The 17,868-nt window shown below is 41.0% G+C and overlaps 1 protein-coding gene across 2 annotated transcripts in view; it reads left to right on the top strand.

Annotated features, from left to right (window-relative positions):
• GFRA1 (GDNF family receptor alpha 1) overlaps window positions 1-17,868 on the top strand; it is a gene marked incomplete at both ends in the record, with an annotated part of 219,064 nt that overhangs the window by 42,177 nt on the left and 159,019 nt on the right. Inside the window, one exon of one of the 2 annotated variants that reach the window (XM_081231365.1) lies at window positions 16,400-16,414. The exons of the other annotated variant lie outside the window; for it this stretch is intronic. Coding sequence (XP_081087491.1) covers window positions 16,400-16,414 — 15 coding nt within the window. The remainder of the gene's footprint in view (window positions 1-16,399; window positions 16,415-17,868) is intronic. 2 annotated transcript variants of the gene reach the window in all.

Below are 17,868 nucleotides of genomic sequence, written 5' to 3' on the forward strand. Positions count from 1 at the left end.
TCCCAGACCGGGGCACGAACCCATGTCCCCTGCATCGGCAGGTGGACTCTCAACCACTGCGCCACCGGGGAAGCCCCAGACCTGCTCTTTTAACTCTACAGAGCCAGGAGATGAAAGGGTCAGTTGGCACAGTTCTTTGGGCATTGGCTGAGTAAAGAAGGAGCAACGAGACGCATTGGTAGGGTCTCTGCTATTCTGTGATAACACTTTATCTCCAGAGCCTCCCACATCTGAGGTCCATTTCTGTGTCCTCTCTCGGGGCACAGACATACCTCTGGATTTCTCATAAAGTTTCAGCAGAGCCAGAAGTTTAGAGCTTGCCTCTGCCCCACAGGCCCAGTTCTTATTACCCTGGACGTGTGGATCAAAGAGGAATTCGAAGAAGGAGAAGCAAAAATCTGTCTTAACAATTCAGGGTTCACAAGTGAGGGGTGAAGGGGGAAACCCTCACGGATGACATGCAAAGCCCCTTTTAGATGAAACTCCTTTCAGAAGAAGTTTTCTTTCTGTGAATAGGGGGCCTGTCATCTCAGTCTGATCTTTAATCATTTTCAAAAGGCAGCTCTTTTGATCATGAGTCTTAAAGAGTTCAGATGAAGTTTTCTGGGCCTGCCTTATTTGGGAAACATTTGTGCTTTGTAAAGGCTCAGGCACGCCAATATTAAAAGGCCAAGCCGAGCATCTTCATCTCTAGATCAAGGGACCAATTGGCAGAGGGCAGCAAACAAGAAACCTTTTGTGCCTCCATAATTGTAGAGCAGTGGGCATTTTATAACTGCTGAGTGGACTTCAAAGTTAATTACCATTTAGAAGTCTGCATAAGATAATCTTCCAAAACACTGGGGGTCAGGAAAGTTTCAGTGATTTATTTATATTTAAAAACCTAAACTGGCATTACCCAAGAGAAATAGAATGTGAGCTACAGAAGTAATTTAAAATTTCCCTGTACCACATTCAAAAAATAAAAAAGCACAGGTGAAATTAATTTTAACATTTACTCTCACCCAGTTTATCCAAAATACCATTTCATCATGTGATTCAATGTAAACAATTATTGAGCTGTTTTACTTTTTTCACTGACCAAGTTCTTGAAATCAGTGTCCCTTTTACACTTTTAATTCAGACTCACCATGTTTAAGTGCTCAGTAGCCACGCATGGCTAGGTGTAGACGGAAGCACCAGGTGGTGATACCTTGAGAAGAGGGGATGCTGTCTTTCATCTGTGCACAGCTTTCTCCGTGCCCAGCGCGGTACCCAGTACCCGAGCATGGTTCTTTAGATGTGGTCATAGGATGAAGAGCTGGATGCAGTTACAAGATTGGCTTGCCCCACCGTGGCCCAGAGAAGCGGAGGTCGACGTTGCCAGTCGTTAGAAATGTGGTCAACAACCCAGGACTCTTTTTTCCCCCCCAAAATCAGTTTTATTGAGGTATAATTCACATACCATACAATTCAGTCACTTAAAGTGTACAGTTCAGTGGTTTTTAGTATATTCACAGAGTTGTGCATCCATCAGGCAATCAATTTTAGAATGTTTTCATTATCCCGAAAAAAACCCTGCACCCCTTAGCTGTCATTACCCTCATCCCCTCTTTCCCTGTAGCCCCAGGCAACTATTTATTTTCTGTCTCTAGATTTGCCTATTCTGGACATTTCATATAAATGAAACCATGTAATATGTTGTCCCTTATGACTGGCTTATTTCACTTAGCATACTGTTTTCAAGATTCATCCTTATTGTAGCATGTATTAGTACCTCATTTCTTTGTATTGCTGATGTATCCCATTATATGGATATACCATATTTTATTTAAATGTTTACCAGTTGAAGACCATTTGGATTGTTTCCACTTTTTTGGCTATCATGAATAATGCTGCTATGAATATTCGTGTGCCAGTTTTTGTGTGGATGTATGTATTCCTTTTGGTGGGTTAAATACCTGGGAGTGGGATGGCCAGAGCATATGGTAAACTCTGTATTTAACCATTTGAGGACCTGCCAGACTGTTTTCCAAAATGGCTACACCATTTTACATTCCCACCAGCAGTGTTCCAGGTTCCCCAGATCTTTGCCAACAGGTATTATCTTTTTGCTTATACATCCTAGTGGTGTGAAATGGTATCTCACTGTGGTTTTGATTTGCATCTCCCTAGTGTCTAGTGATGTTGAGCATCTTTCCATGTGCTTATTGGCCATTTACGTATCTTTTTTGGAGAAATGTCTATTCAGATTCTGTGCCCATTTTTTAATTGGGTTGTCTTTTTATTTTTCAGTTGTAATACGTCTTTATATAGTCTAGGTACAAGTGTCTTATCAGATACATGATTTGCAATTATTTTCTTTAATTTTGTGGGGTTTTTCACTTTCTTGATGGTGCTCTTTGTGGCACAAAAGTTTTTAATTTTGAAGATTATCTGTTTATCTGTGTTTTTTTGTTGTTGCTTGTGCTTTTGATGTCATATTTAAGAAACGATTGCCTAATCCAAAGTCACAAAGATTTATGCCTGTGTTTCCTTTTAAGAGTTTTATAGTTTTACCTCTTTGATCTGTTTTGAGTTGATTTCTGTATATGGTATGAGATAAGGTTCCAATTTAATTATTTGCATGTAGATATCAAGTTGTTCCAGCATTATTAGTTGAAAAGATTATTTTCCCCCATTGAATTGTCTTGTCAAACTTCAGTTGATCATAAATGTAAGGGTTCATTTTATGGACTCTCAATTCTGTTCCATCGATCTATGTACCTAAACTTTATAACCATACCACAGTTTCTTGATTACTGTAGCTTTGTAGTAAGTTTTGAAGTTGGGAAATAGGAGTCTTCCAACTTTGTCCTTCTTTTTCAAGATTATTTTGGCTATTCAAGATCCCTTATGATTTCATATGAATTTTAGGATCAGCTTGCCAATTTCTGCAAAGAAATCTGGAATTTTGATAGGATTTGTTGAATCTGTATATCAGTTTGGGGAGTATTGCATTTTTTTTTAACCATAGATTAACTTGCCTGTTCTAGAATTTCATATTAGTGAAACCACACAGTATGTACTTTCATGTAATGCCTCTTCCACTCAGAATAATATTAATGACATTCATTCATGTTGTGTATTGTTACTATTTCTGTTCCTTTATATTGTTGAGTAGTGTTCTATTTGATGAATATATTGTAGTTATGATTGTTTATCCATTCTTCTGTTGTTGGACATCTGGGCTATTTCTGTTATGAAGAAGATTTACATACAAGTTGTTTTTGAGGAATTTGTTTTCATTTCTCTAGAGTGAATACTTAGGAGCAGAATTTCAGGATCATGGTGTAGGTGTATTTTTAGTTTTATAAGAAATTGCTAGACCCTATTCCCAAAGTAGTGCAATTTTACTTCAACCCTAGCAATGAATGAGAGTTTTAGCTGCTATTTATCTTCACCAACATTTGGTGTTGTGAGTCTGTTTAAGTTTAGCCATCCTGTTGAATGTATAGTGATATATTATTGTGGTTTTAATTTGCATTTTCTTTATGACGAATAATGTTGGACACTTTTTTATGTGCTTATTGGTCGCTTGTATATCTTCCTTTGTGCTCTGTTCAAATATTTTCCGCGTTTAAATATTGGGTTGTTTGTCTTTCTATTAGTGAGTTGAAGGAGTTCTTTACGTATTCTGGATACCAGGCCTTTGTTAGATATAGATTTTGTGAATATTTTCTCCCAAAAATATCTTATTGATTCATTTCCTAATGATGTTCTTTATTGAGCAGAGTTTTTAAAGTTTAACTTATTTTTTTCTTTTATTGCTATTGTTTTCAGTATACGGTCTAAGAAATTTACCTATTCCAAAGTCACTAGAGTATTTTGTTATCTTTTTCTAGAAACGTTATAGTTTTAGCATTTATCTACAGGTCTGTGACCTATCATGAATTTTTTGTGTATGGTGTGAAGTAGGGGGTCTAAATTTTTTTTTTCTCTGTATGGATGTTCCAGTACCATTTGTTGAAGAAACTTGCCTTTCCCCATTGGACTAGCATTGACTCCTTTGTCAAAAATCAAATGATTGTAAAACTGAAGTTCTGTTTCCAGACTTTCTGTTCTGCTGCATTGATCTACTTGTCTGTCCTAATGCCAGTAACACTCTATCTTGATTATTATAGCTTTATTATAAGTTTTTTTGTTTGTTTGTTTGTTTTTTTTTTGCTGTACGCGGGCCTCTCACTGTTGTGGCCTCTCCCGTTGCGGAGCACAGGCTCCAGACGCGCAGGCTCAGCGGCCATGGCTCACGGGCCCAGCCAATCCGCGGCATGTGGGATCTTCCTGGACCGGGGCATGAACCCGTGTCCCCTACATCGGCAGGTGGACTCTCAACCACTGCGCCACCAGGGAAGCCCCTGTTATAAGTTTTGAAGTCAAGGGGTGTCAGTCCTCTGACTTTGCTCTTCTTTTTAAAGATTATTTTGGCTGTTCTAGATTCTTATGTTTCCTATAAATTTTAGAATTGGCTTATCATTTCCCACAAGAAGTCTGGTGGAATTACTCTTGGGATTATGTTGAATCTATAGATCAATTTGGAGAGAATCAGTATCTTAATAATATTGAGTCTTCCATTTTGTGAATACTGGCATATTTTCTGACTCATTTATCCTGCTGCTTCTTTTTCTCTCATTTCCACCTTTTGAGTCCTAAGGGGAGTGGTGGCAAGGAAGTGCCCTACAGTCAGGTTGCCCGTGGGATCTTTGGAAAATTAACCTGACTGGTAAAATGGGGATGAGAATGATAGTTACTTCATAGAGTTTTGGGGAGCGTGATGTGAAATGTTTAAGAAAAGCCTTTAGGAATGAGGGCGCCATAGATATTGGCCTTGTTTAGGACTGTCCTTCAGATCTAGCATAGATTGTACCTGGTCCTTGAACACTGCTCAGAGTCCCAACCCTGAAACATCTCTTTTCCTCACCGTGTTGTTTTCCTCCCTGTGTAGAATTTAGTACCTTTTCCTTGAGTGTGTCTGACTCTCCTTATCACTGTAAGCTCTTTGACTGTAGAGTCTGAATTTTAGCTTCTTTTGTGTCTGTTAATTGCTCATTATAGTGTGTCAGCTCCAGTGGACACTAAAAAAGTATCAAGAATTTTAAGTTTATTTTTTCTTAGTGTGATCCCATCCACTGTCTTACTTTTTCCTTGAAGAAATAGTTAAGGCAGGCTTTATTCTCAATTACAAATGAGGAAACTGAGGCTCCCCATGAGAAGCTAAGCCACTAGCCATAACCAGTTAGGGACAGAGCTAGAACTAGAACCCAGCTCTCTGGACTTGAAGAATAATAGCTATGATGTTTTACTATATTATATATTATTTATGTATTATATTTTATTTATGTATATATTATATATATTCGATTGTATGTGTACATTTTATTGTTACATATGCATGTTATATATTATGTGCATATTATATATGTAATATATAGTATGTATATATAGTATACTGTATACATTTTTATATATATATGAAAATTTCTTAAGCTCTGTGAGATGATGGAATCCCTTTTTTCAGGGCAAGCCAGCTGCACAAATCCTTCATGAAAATGACATTGACATTTCATGACTGTGTTGAGCCAGTGAATAATATCATACAGGTTTAAAAGTATCTTAAACCACCAAATGAACTTCCCGTTCTGTTTTTGAAAAGGCGCTCAGTGGGGTATGATCTGTGGTAACCACATTTACTACCTGCTGACTCTTCTTCACAAGAATGAACATTTACAACTACAGAGGTTGTTTGTAAGGTGTCCTCAGCATTCTCCCTTCCCTGCCCCTCTGAAATGCCTGGCATCGCTGTAGCAGAGCCCAGTCCCATGTGAGGTCCTACCGTGCACGGCCGTGACTGATGTGGAATGGTGGAAGGAGAGGAGCTGTGTTAGCTACTGAGCCTGTGAGTGGGTGACTTTAAAAAATCTACTGTCTTCCAGAAGAAAGGCTTGTGCTCTGACAAGTTCATGATGTATTTATAGTTCCCCTTTAACTACTTGCTCCCAGCTACCTCAGGAAAATACTAGCACTTATGTGATCTAGAGTGTGGGGTAGTACTTTTAGGGTTTAATGTTTGTTCACGTAATAAACATTGATCTTGCTTCCCAAGAACACATATGACTAGGAGAGAATGAGTGCTCCTGTGCTAGAGATGTTTTCTCATATCTTCCCCCCAGCTGCATTACTCCACGCCGGAGGCTGGTGGGCGTGGGGAGTAGACTTTGTTATATTTTACTGGAGTCTGATTTTTTGGTTTTAGAATCCATGCAGATACATTTTATTCATCACAACAAGCATAGTGGCCAGGGTGCCAAAGAATTTCATTGATCTTAATGATATCCTGAAACTTAATTTCTCCCAAGTCTCTGTCCAAATTACCTGCTTCCATTAAGTACCTTACATGTGTCAGACACTGTGTCAAGTCTTTAGGCGCTTGATATCCTTTAATCCTCACAACAGCCTCTGTCACTCCCACTGTTTCATATGGAGATGCTGAGACTTAGAGAGGGCATCTAACTTTGTCAGTGGCAGAGCCAGGATCAAAATGCAAGCACTCTGACTCCAGAGCCTGCATGTGTATTGCCTGCACTGAGTTACCAATCACCCTGGTTCTTTCCTTCCCACCACCTCTCACACCCTCCTTTCCATGAATTCCAGTAGGATGACAGCTGGATCAGGGGCAGCTGCACAGATCTTTGTAGCTCAGCCATGTGTCCTTTTATTGTTCTCCTTTTCCTGACTGACCCTCTTCTTGGAATTCTCATCTTTTTATCCAGCTCTATATCCCTTCCCCATGCTCTACCTTACCTTAGCGGTTGCCATAAACCTACTGAGATAGTTGCATTTTTTTTAAAAAAGAGAATTTGTAAGGTTTTTAAAAAGTAAAGGCACATCTAGGTGTTTTCTGTAATTGGACCCCAAATTCACAGGTAATGAAGGTTAGAGTTCTAGATTTATAGGGATTATGATATTAAAAATATTATGGGCACAGCTCAAGTTAACTCTCTGGGGGGTTTTGGAAAGAATGTGTATGTTTGCTTATTCATCCTTCCACACACCTACCAACTGGGCATTCATTGAGAGACAGTGTAGTGTAGTGGTTAAGAGTTTGGATTGAGAGGATTAAGGCAATGTCTGTAATACACTTAAAATAGTGCCTGATGTATGGTATTAGTTATCATTAATGTTAAAATGTGCCTGCTGTGCTCTGATATTCTGCCCTGGACTTTGGGACTACAATGGACAGAATATCCCTGGAATCATAGTGCTTTGAGCTTAGTTGGAGAGAGAGAGAGAAAATTACAAGTGTGTATCCGTGCACCAAGGAGACATGCAGGTGAGGTGCAGGTGTATAGCAGAGGTTCCTAATGAAAGATCCTGGTTGTGTTCGTTAAAGAACTTTAGAGCTGGAAAGAACTGCAGAGATTTTCTAGTCAAACCCTCTTTGGAACCTAGAGAACTTCAATGACTTGTCCCCATTTATACAGGGGATTTATGGAAGAGCTAGAACAGAACCTGTACCTCCTGAAACTGAGGCTGATGAGTATCACATGGCCAAACCTCCTCCTTGAAGACTTGGGCCAATTTGCTGAAACATATTTACTCCCAAATCATTCTCATCAGCAATGCTTGATGTTGGGGGCAGCTTCTCCGAACTCAGACTTTAATTATCTCTGGCTCCTGGGAGCTCTCCTGACAGTAATTTTTGCCAAGCCATCAGGATAATGATGATGGCCATTGTTTTATGTTTACTTTAAAGTTGTCCTTACTGGTAATGATCACCTGGAAAAGAGAGATTTATTCTCCTGGACATTTGTATATCTAGTTTGAATTTAGGAGACTGGGTAACCAATCCAACTAAAACTAGGATCTCACAGATCTGCCCGAGGAATACATATATGATAAAACTAATCAGTTGACTTGGAAATGGCGGTGAAAGAGCATCTTTCGGAAAGTATACGTTGGGCGGGAGTGGGGGGTTGGATAGAAACTGATTCAAGGAACTATAACCTTAAAGGTTTCAGCTGGTTTATAATTTATCTGTAATGGGAAAAATACTTTACCATCGAGACAATATCTTGGGATAAATTTGAAATAACCAGCTGTATTATGGATGTTTGTGGATATATGTGAATTGTAGGGAATGAATTCTTTTTCTGTGAATGTAATTTAATGTGGATGAGATGACAAATAAGCTATATGCAATAAAGCCCGTTTGATATATATAATGTGTGTAATTTTAAACTTAAAACCATCATCTTTAAGAACTGTAACGGACCTTGGAGATCATCTGGTGCAAACGACTTTGCAGATGGAGGAACCAAATCCCAGAGAAGATGAGTGGCTTTGCCTATAGTGTGAACTAGAATCCAGATATTTAGATTATTGAATTTGGAGACTTTTTAGAACATAAGACTTGATATCCACAGGCTCACTTTTAGTATTTTTACCCATAGTGGTTTTATAGCATTGCTAATCATAGTTAACTGATTTCTTCTGGAAGATGAATGAATTCTTCAGCCCTTGGTATATGAGGATGCTTAATAAAAGTATTTTCTATGACTTCTAATGAATGTGCAATTAAATAAGTTCAGGGAAATTAGAACAATACTGTTTGCCAACCTCTTCTTTAGTTTGAGCTATTAATGTGGCTTCTTATGATTTCTCAGTTAGCTGATTTAAAAGAATTCAGAGAAAGTCATGTATGCTGTTCTTTTCAAAGAAAAACACTGGTTGCTAGAGGGATTGAGTTTAATATAGTTTCATATCATAGAGGTTTTAATAATGCAGTCTGAAGTATTTGTACATGAATTCATTAAGCCCAGATTAGTCTTATTATAATTACTCAAAAAGTAATTCAATTTAGGAGAAAACATTTTAAATGGATATAAAATACCCTGTTAGCTGGGAAGCCATACTGTTCTCCTTTATCAGCTCCATAAAGTACTAGCAGATTTGAACATAACTTTCACAGTACACAGAATGCAGTCATAAAAGGTATTATTCCTAAATCTATTTTTTTATGTTCTTTCAGTAGTTAAGAGCATTGTTCTTCTGTGCTAGGAATGAGATATACTCTGGATAGAATGTCATAAAAATGTTAGGGACTTACTAGCTTGTGGGCCTTGCACTGCCTTCCCAAGTCCCCGTCGGCTGCTGGGTCACAAGCACAGGGCCTCAGATTGATGTTGGTCGTACATTCCCTAGAAAATGGAGCAGGAAGAGACTTCGGGGCTTTAAAAATTTTTTTCTTACTCACAAATAAGAGACATTTACAGAGCGCCATGTGCCTTCAGAGGAATAACAGTGACACGCAAAGTATGGGTCTTCATTTCTAACATGGTAAAAGGGGAGGGGAGGCCAGGAGCAAGGAAAACTTTCCCTGTCCTGCATCCAAAACGGGACAGAGAAGAAAAAGGAGAGAGGGATACAGACCCACATTAAAGAACGGTGGTATTTGGCACGGAGGGCTGGAGACGGGGAGTGAGGCCTTCCGGTTGGTCCTTAATAACCCAGACTCACCGGGCTGCGTGCAGTTGGAGCTGCCTGGGTGCGCCTGGGGGAGGCGGGAGGGGCGGGGAGATGAGCCACGCGGCTGCCTGAGCTGTCTGGCTTTGGAGACACAGAAAACTAATCACAGTCCCCGTACGGTGCCATTGAAGCCAAGCACGGGCTCTGGAGGAGCCCTTGACTCTGGCCGTGCTCCAAGAGAGCACAGACCTGCGCTCGGACAGAAAGGGGCTCCACTTAAGTGGTTTGTTGGGTTCAGACTTTCACTAATTTACTTAATGGAGCAGCAGAACCCTTTCCTCAGGCAAATTCTTCGTAGCACCCACAGTGCTGAGCAAAGGGGTTCTCAGTTCAGCCGCCCCGTGCAGTCCCGACCTCTTCTAAACCCTGGGTCTCCACTCATCACACCCCAGGGCAGGGATGGGTTGAGCCCCTTATGTGGTGGCCTTGAGAAATAACGACAGGTCCAGAGGAGACAGGCAATGTCAGAGAGGTAAGTGGTGCCCAAAATGAAGGCTGGGCTCTGGGTTTCTGGAACATCTGGGTGCTAATCACAACCCCTTAGATCTTTGGTGTTTGGAGATAGGATGTCATGGGACCTGATTTTAAAGATTAAAAATAATTCATTCATAAAATAATATTTGATAATTGCTTTAGAGTTTCTTAATGGCATGTAGCTACATGATGACAAGAAGGAATCAAAACAATCATTTAATTTTAATGGATTTTCCTCTTATGATATTTTACAGTCCTATACAAGTCACAATTGGTGATATCTTCAAATAGTAGGCAATTCGTTGACTAATAATGCTACAATTTATAGAAGTTTTTCTGAATACTAGTTATTGTGCAGTCTTATATGCTTTACCTCATTTAATCTCCATAGCAATTTATGAGATGGCACAAAAATTAATTACTCTTATTATCTGTGTGTTGCTGATGAGAAAAGCAAGGCTTGGGGAGGTTAACTCATTTGCCTAAGATCACACAGCAAGACATGGGACCAGCTCTGACTTCAGGACCTGAGCTCTTGGCTACCCTATTCTATTGCTTATTATTATAATAACATTAGCTTTCACTTGTTGAGCATGTACCATAAACCAGTTACATGTGCTAACTGCTTTACAGTTATGATCTAGATTCTCCCTATGAATTTTGAAAGAAGTTTTATTATCCTCACTTTATAAATGTAGAAACTGAGACTCAAGGAGGTTAAATAGTTGCCCAAGATGGCTGTCCAGTGGACTAGCAAGAATTTGAACCTGGTATTATGTGACTCCAAAGTCCATGTGCTTCACACTGATTAAATGATCTAACTTGATCCTCATGATATTCCTGTGGCAGGGTAAGAGCTTATCTCTATCATCCCATTTTATAGATGAGAACATAGGCTACAAGAAGTTTCACCTCAAGTTTCCACCTGGTGAGGGGCTGGGACCCAGTCTTAGGTCCTGGGATCCAGTGGCCACAGTCATGTGGTGACCTGGCACTGGACTGTATTTGGGAGAGAAGGAATGAACCCTGCCCTCCCTGGGAAGCCCACCTGCCATTTTTGGACCTAGACTTCCTCAATTTGAAGCAGAACTACTCTGGAGTACTGGGGAGGCTTTGGTGGGCCCCACTTTTCAACCTTGAAAAGAAATAATTCACTTGATTTACAGAGATGTGCAGAAGGAAACAGACTGAATTCTAGAAATCCTCATAGCCATGCACAGAGCTTGCCGGTTTTTGAAATTTGGTGAGGGGCAGCTCAAGTGATCTTGAATTGACTTTGGTTAATGGTGAACTTGACCCCATTCAAGGAAGCAGCATTCATTCCAGCTGCTCCCTACATCCTTTCTCTTGTCCCTGGTTAGTTGGGTCCCAGTGACATTTACAGTGCTTTACTGTAACGGCACTTGCACTTGAAAGAGAATTTTCTTTCTGTAGCTCAAACCACAGGAGGACTCGCAAGACAGCTATCTCCCCAGGTGAGACTTCTTAAATGGGAGTTAAGTGCATGCATTTTCAAGAAACTAAACTCCCCTCATATATAATTTAACCTAGAAAAGAAAGCAAAATTGGGAGAGTAGTATGATGACATTGTTTGAGGACTGGTAGCTTTACCTCCCCCAGTCTTATGGAAGTCAAGCACGCTTTCACTGTTTGGCATATCTTTAATGCTGTGGGGTGTGGGCTAGATGTGATACTGTAATAATCGTGAGGGTTTCTCTAACCACAGTTACGAGCTGTGGATTGAAATAGTAAATTATTCCTAGCAGACTGAATGGGCAATCAGACTGCCATCCAGTTCTCCTCATAAAACAAAGCAATAGATAAATAAAGAAGAGCCAACTCACTTAACCCACGTGGCTCTGTGCACTGCTAATTATTAACCCAGGCACAAGAGAGGGGTTCACCCAGAGTGTGGTTAAATCATTTTTAATAGAGGTAAACACTAGCCATGTGGATGAGTAGCACTCAAGAAAGTTTTTAACCAGCAACATTTAGGAATCACCCAGCCTAATTGCCATAACTTATTAATAATAATAAATAATCTAGTCTCTTTATGGCTCCTGTCTCTGGAGGACCCGGTGCATTAACGATCTCTGGGGTGTGAAGCTCTCAGGAGCTATGGGGGAGGTGGGCAAATATCCCTGATGCTCGTTCCTAACAGTAGAAATTGGACATCGAGGCTAAGAAAGGCAAATCTGAGTTCTTTCTTTCTTATTTTCTTCTCCCCACATCTGAATCACCAATTTACAGATGCCCTTTCATCTATACATAGGACCAGAATGGCTCCAGGGGGTGCATGTGGGGCTGGAGAACAGGCTTTCTTTGTTTATTTGAATGATTGGGGTTGAGGTTTTTTTCCCTTGGGAAGTGAGTATGAGCGGATCTTTGTCTGAAGTAGTTCACTTCCTCTGCACAAATGTCCCTGGTGTCCTTTGGGCTCAACCTGACTGAGGCTTGGCTGGGCACTGGCAACTCCCAACTCCTTACTTCTGTGATTTCTGATTTCTGGGAGAGCAGAGAAGATGGTGCTGAGTCTAACTCTCAGGGTGATTCTCCTTAGCACTGGATGGGGGGATGGGGAAATGTTTGTGTGAATCATCTAACTGAACCTTCCCAACACAGTGGTATTAAATATCTCCAGGTCAGTTCAAGTTCAGAGATTATAAGTGATTGACTCCCAGATAATTCTTAGTGGTTGGTTAGACTGGAAAGAGATGACTGTGCTCAAATTAGGCGCCATTTCATTTTTATAAGTGACTAGTCCCTGTGAGTTGGGAGCTGGGGGTCGTGGCTGTGTACACCAGAATGGAAGAGGATGAGAGTATTTCTATGACTAATGTCCTCTGAGGTCTGCAGTTTGGGGTGGGGTGGGGGGGTACACCAGCACAGAATCTGCCTTCTTCTCACTTATTTTCCATTCTTCTGTCCATGAATCATTTGAGCCCAGCTCTGGATGGCTGTTTCAGTGTGGAAAAGAGAAATTTTAAAGAAGGTACCCAAGCAGTTATACTGCAGAGCAAAGAGCTAAATAATGCTAAGAATGGAATGATTTATGCCATAGACAACAAAAGACATAAATTTAGAGTGTAAATTACAAGATAACTCGTGCAAAATTGTAATATTTATACTAGTGTTTATTCAAATTTACATTTGAATAAAAAGGTGCAAAATGTAAATGAAGCTGAAAAAGGGTTTTTAAAAAATCTAAAATAGCTTATATGAAAATCCGGAGAGTTTTCTGGAATAGAAGATACGAATAGTACTCTATGCAGATTTGTCTGCTAAACCATGATATATGTAGTGGAATTGGAAGAAATAAGGTATCTTATTCCTGAATCCCTGCCTGAATTTCCTCCCTCCCTGCCCGCTGATACCTTCCAGTGACTCAAATCAGTACTGAGTTTCAAAGGAAGTGCTCCCTGTCAACAGCCATGGAGAGGAGGTTGAGGATTCTGGATGGATGTCGAGACTAGATCCGTATTTGAAAGACTAATCTCATTTCATTGATGTTTTCAATGTTGGAAATTTTTGTCTGTATTCATTAGAGGAGAATGATAAGTCTCTAATTTGTACTTTGCTAATAATAAGGATGAGCTTTTGTGCTTCATTAAGGTTAAATGAATCTCATGTAGTCCCGGCTCAGCCTTTAACAGACGCCATGTGTGACCTGGGGAAAAATCTCTTACTTCTCTGGGACTCAGTTTCCTCATCCATAAAATGAGGGAATTGGACCAAATGTGTGTTGAGACAGACCAGCCCCTCTGTCCTTCCCTCCTGTGTGGGAGCACACCATGCCAGGCAGTTAGGTTCCACAAAGGTGATCAAGACACGTAGCTCTTGTTCTCAGGAGCTTGTGGTCTACATAAATAACTAATTATAATATGACATATAATTGCAACGTGCACAAGTTACTCTGGGAGCACAGAGGCAGAAAGAGTGACTTTCCTCTCGTGGGGATAGGCTCTGAGAAGCTTCACAGTGGCTGTGACATTTGAAGGCGGAGGAGGAGGGCTCCTCCAGGTGTGCGAGCTGGTTAGAGGGTGGGTGGTTCAGACGGTGCGTTGCAGGCGGCAGCTGCGCGTGATCACCATGGTTTATTTAGGGAGCTGCACGTGGTCCTTTTCACAGTCTCTGGACAGTCAGGGCATGGGAGCTGAGTGGCATTCTACACACTGCTGCGTCAGAACTTATGCCGGTGATGAATTACTGAGGTTAGAGAATAATGTAGAGCATATATAAATTAAAGCAGGGTTAAAGTTTTCCCATAATGACACGAGTATTGCCCATTTACATCCCAACTGGCTTTCCTGAGTGTGAGAGAAAGGGTGGTGATTTAGCCAATTCCCTGGGAGTTGTGAGCCTGCATCTGTCTTATCTGTCCTACAGCCAACGGCCTGGGTATGCCCTGGGGAGCATGTGTATTGCATGTGAATGACACCCCTCATGGGGGTCACGTGTGCACCAGTGGAATGAAAACTGCGCTCACTGGTGTTCTTTCCTGGCAGTCTGTTTAACCCACCAGGTACATGTTTCATCCACACCATTTGTGGCCCCTTGGCTCTTTGGGACCTTGTAGGAACTGATGTTTTAGCTTAAGACTGACAGCAAATTTAGATGTTGATGATATAATTCTCATTTAGTTTTTAAGATGCGGATCAGTTTTAAATTCAGATTATGAATCTGAGGCATGTTCATACATGTACATACACGGGTTCAGGATACATGTTCCATGTCTAATTTCTTCACTCAAAAATAATAAAAATCTTTAACCATTTTCAGTGGTTGAACCATAATCCATTGTATGGAATATATTATTTTTGGTTTATTTCTCTGTAGACAAACAAATAGGCAATCTGTGTTGTTTGTCCATTATACACAATGCTGTAATGAACATCTTTATAGACTTTAGGTACTTGAAGACCTTTAGGTATTTCATTAAATGAAATTCCTAGCAGTGGTATTGTTAGGGTAAGGACGTATATTTAACATTGCCATACATACTGTCAAACTATCTTGTAGAAGTTTTTTGCCTATTTACAACCCCATGAGCACGGCGGGAACTGGCTCACATCTGGGTGGTGCTGTCTGTATTCTTGCCAGTGCTATCTTCCATCTTTAAGTTACTGGATGAGAAAGTAGGAGGAGATAAGAATACTTTTGGGGTGATTGAAAGTCGGTAGAAGCAGGGTGAGCCTGATGTCAAAAAGTACCTTGCATATGCACATACGTTCACCAAAAGATACGGACAAAGTATCACAATTCCTAGTTGCTCAACACTGAAAACAATCCAAATATCCATCCACATTAGGATGGAGAAATAAATTATGATAAACTCATGTGGTGGAATACTATCCAGCAGTGAGAATGAATGACCTACTACATGCTACAGCATGGATGACTCCCATAATCACTGTGGAGCAGAGAAGGCAGACAGAACAAATTCAGTCCATTTATATAAAGCTCAGAAATAGGCAGAACAAATGTGAAGTGTTGTAAGTCATGCTAGCGGTTACCCTTGGCAGGTGTTAGCCACTGCTTATTCGCTTATGCTTTTTGCTAATATGCATGTTTCCTGGTGCCAGACCTAGTGCTTGGCATATGGTAGCTTCTCAAATATTTATTGAAAAAGATGAATTAATATTTTTTCACCTTTTAAAAGATTTTGACCTAGGATTTAATATGAAGACATAGTGTTAATTAGTTGTGAGTTAAAATTTGGAGAATTCATACAAATGTGCTTATTATGATTTAAATATGGAACTTTATTCATAGGCCCTTCCTCTGTTTATCCTGTTGTGTACCTTTGTTGCTTTTGTTGTTATTTATAAACCAGCCAGGCAGCTTAGTAAGGGGTAAGAAGATGGTTTTTGCAATCAGACAGACTTGGGTTCAATCCTGAGCTTATTCCTCTGTGACCTTGGATGAGTTACTTAACCTTCCAGAAGCTCAGTTTCCCTATCTATAAAGTGACGATAATATTACAACTTGCTTGATAGCATTGTTGTGAAAATAATAATATTAACGTGAATAATAACTGGCAACTTTTATATGTTTACTATGTCCCGGGCACCGATCTAAACCTTTAAAACATGGGACATCATTTGTTTAATCTTTCCAGTACAAATCTATTTGTGGTTTAGGGAACTGTAAGCCACAGAGTTAGTAAGCATGCAGCCAGAATTGAAACCCAGGCAGTTCCCTTACAGAGCTCAAGCTCTTAATCACTGCCTCTGAGTAGAGGAAATATTGTACCAAGAGTGTTTAGCATAGTCAGTGTATGTTAGCTGTGATGATCATCACTGTCATTTTCAACATAATTATTAATTTTATTTTTCTCCTTTCTCTCTCCCTCTCTCCGCCTGTTTCTCCTTCCTCCTGGCAGATGTTTTCCAGCAAGGTAAGCCCACTGCCTCCTGCCTGCTTTTCCATTGGTTGTACTCTTTTGGGAGAGTATCATCTGCGTGCAGAGGGTTATGGGGCTTTACATTCTTCTGTGGACGTATCATGGGAGCTTTAGGAGGTACCACGAGGATGATGGCCTGAGGTGGCCTGAAATGCCGTCAGCATTCCTGGGCCTCCACTGTCCAGCCTCTGCTTCTTCCTCTGGACCTTGCTTGGGGGCAGGGTCGGGGCTGGACAGTTGGGGCAGAGCCACTGGGGAGGGGCTCATGGCCGGGCGCCTCTCCAAGGGCAGGGCTGCTGTGGGCTTGTGAGAGTGGTGGGAGCTCGTGTCTCTGGAGGGGATTGGGTGGAGGCCCCTGTCCCTCGGGGCTCCTGCATCAAGGCCAGCTGCAGCTTGGTCAGGGCCCCATATGCCACCTCCACCTGGGGCTTTCTTTGTCAAGCAAAAGTGTCGCTGACCTGGAGGTGTGGGCCAGACCATGGCTGGCTGGTCGCTTTCTGCTCTTCAGCCCAGGGACGCCTCATACCCCCTCCGGTCTGTCCAGTGATTGAAAAGAGCCTGGCGAGGGTGTGCACTGTCTTATGTGTTTTGCCAGCCACGTTCCCATGTGTGGGGGAGCTGGAGAGGGAAAGTGTAACCTAGACTGTGTCTTCCAGTGCGTGTTTTAGTCCCCACTCAGGATACACAGTCACTGTGCTCTGGGACACTCACAGGCGTGGTCTTATTGAACCTGCTAGATACACATGCAGGGGCAACTGCCTCTTTCCCTGTCTTTATGGCAGCCTGAAACCACCAGGAGAAAGTGGCAGCACCTGCCTGTTTATATTCAAGTTGGGAAATACGTTTGTCGCCCACGTCCGCCACATCTTTCTTGAATCCCAGGCTGGCTTAGAATAAAAGAGACCGGTTTAAAAATACATCCAGGCATCCCATAGAGAGCTTCCAAAGAAATCTTACAGGCTGGATATTTTCACAACGATTGTTTCATCCTAAACATGCAGCACGTTTTGGAGAAAGTCGGTCTGCTCTCTCGGATAGAAGCGCAGTTGTGGGTAACAATGAGGGGACTTGTGTTGTCTTTTAAGAGTCTGGAGTCATAGACCTACTTTTATAAATAATTCATAAATCCCAACAAGCCATAAGTCATAAGTTCCATTTGGCTAGAGACGAAGCCATGAGCAAAACTGAGAAGGTGCCACGACTGTGGGTGTAATGCACGTGCTCTCAGGGCACTGGCTGCAGAGTGCGTTTTCTTCCTTGACAGATTCGGGGTTCAGTGGGATGCGCTGGGAGGACAATTTTTTTCTTTTCTCTTTTTTTTTTGGTTATAGTTTCCTCTCTTTTTTTTTTTAATTTTACATCTTTATTGGAGTATAATTGCTTTACAAGGGTGTGTCAGTTTCTGCTTTATAACAAAGTGAATCAGTTATACATATACATAAGGACAA

The sequence above is a fragment of the Mesoplodon bidens genome (assembly GCF_964165515.1).
Source record: "Mesoplodon bidens genome assembly, chromosome: 1".
Classification (NCBI taxonomy): Eukaryota; Metazoa; Chordata; class Mammalia; order Artiodactyla; family Ziphiidae; genus Mesoplodon; species Mesoplodon bidens.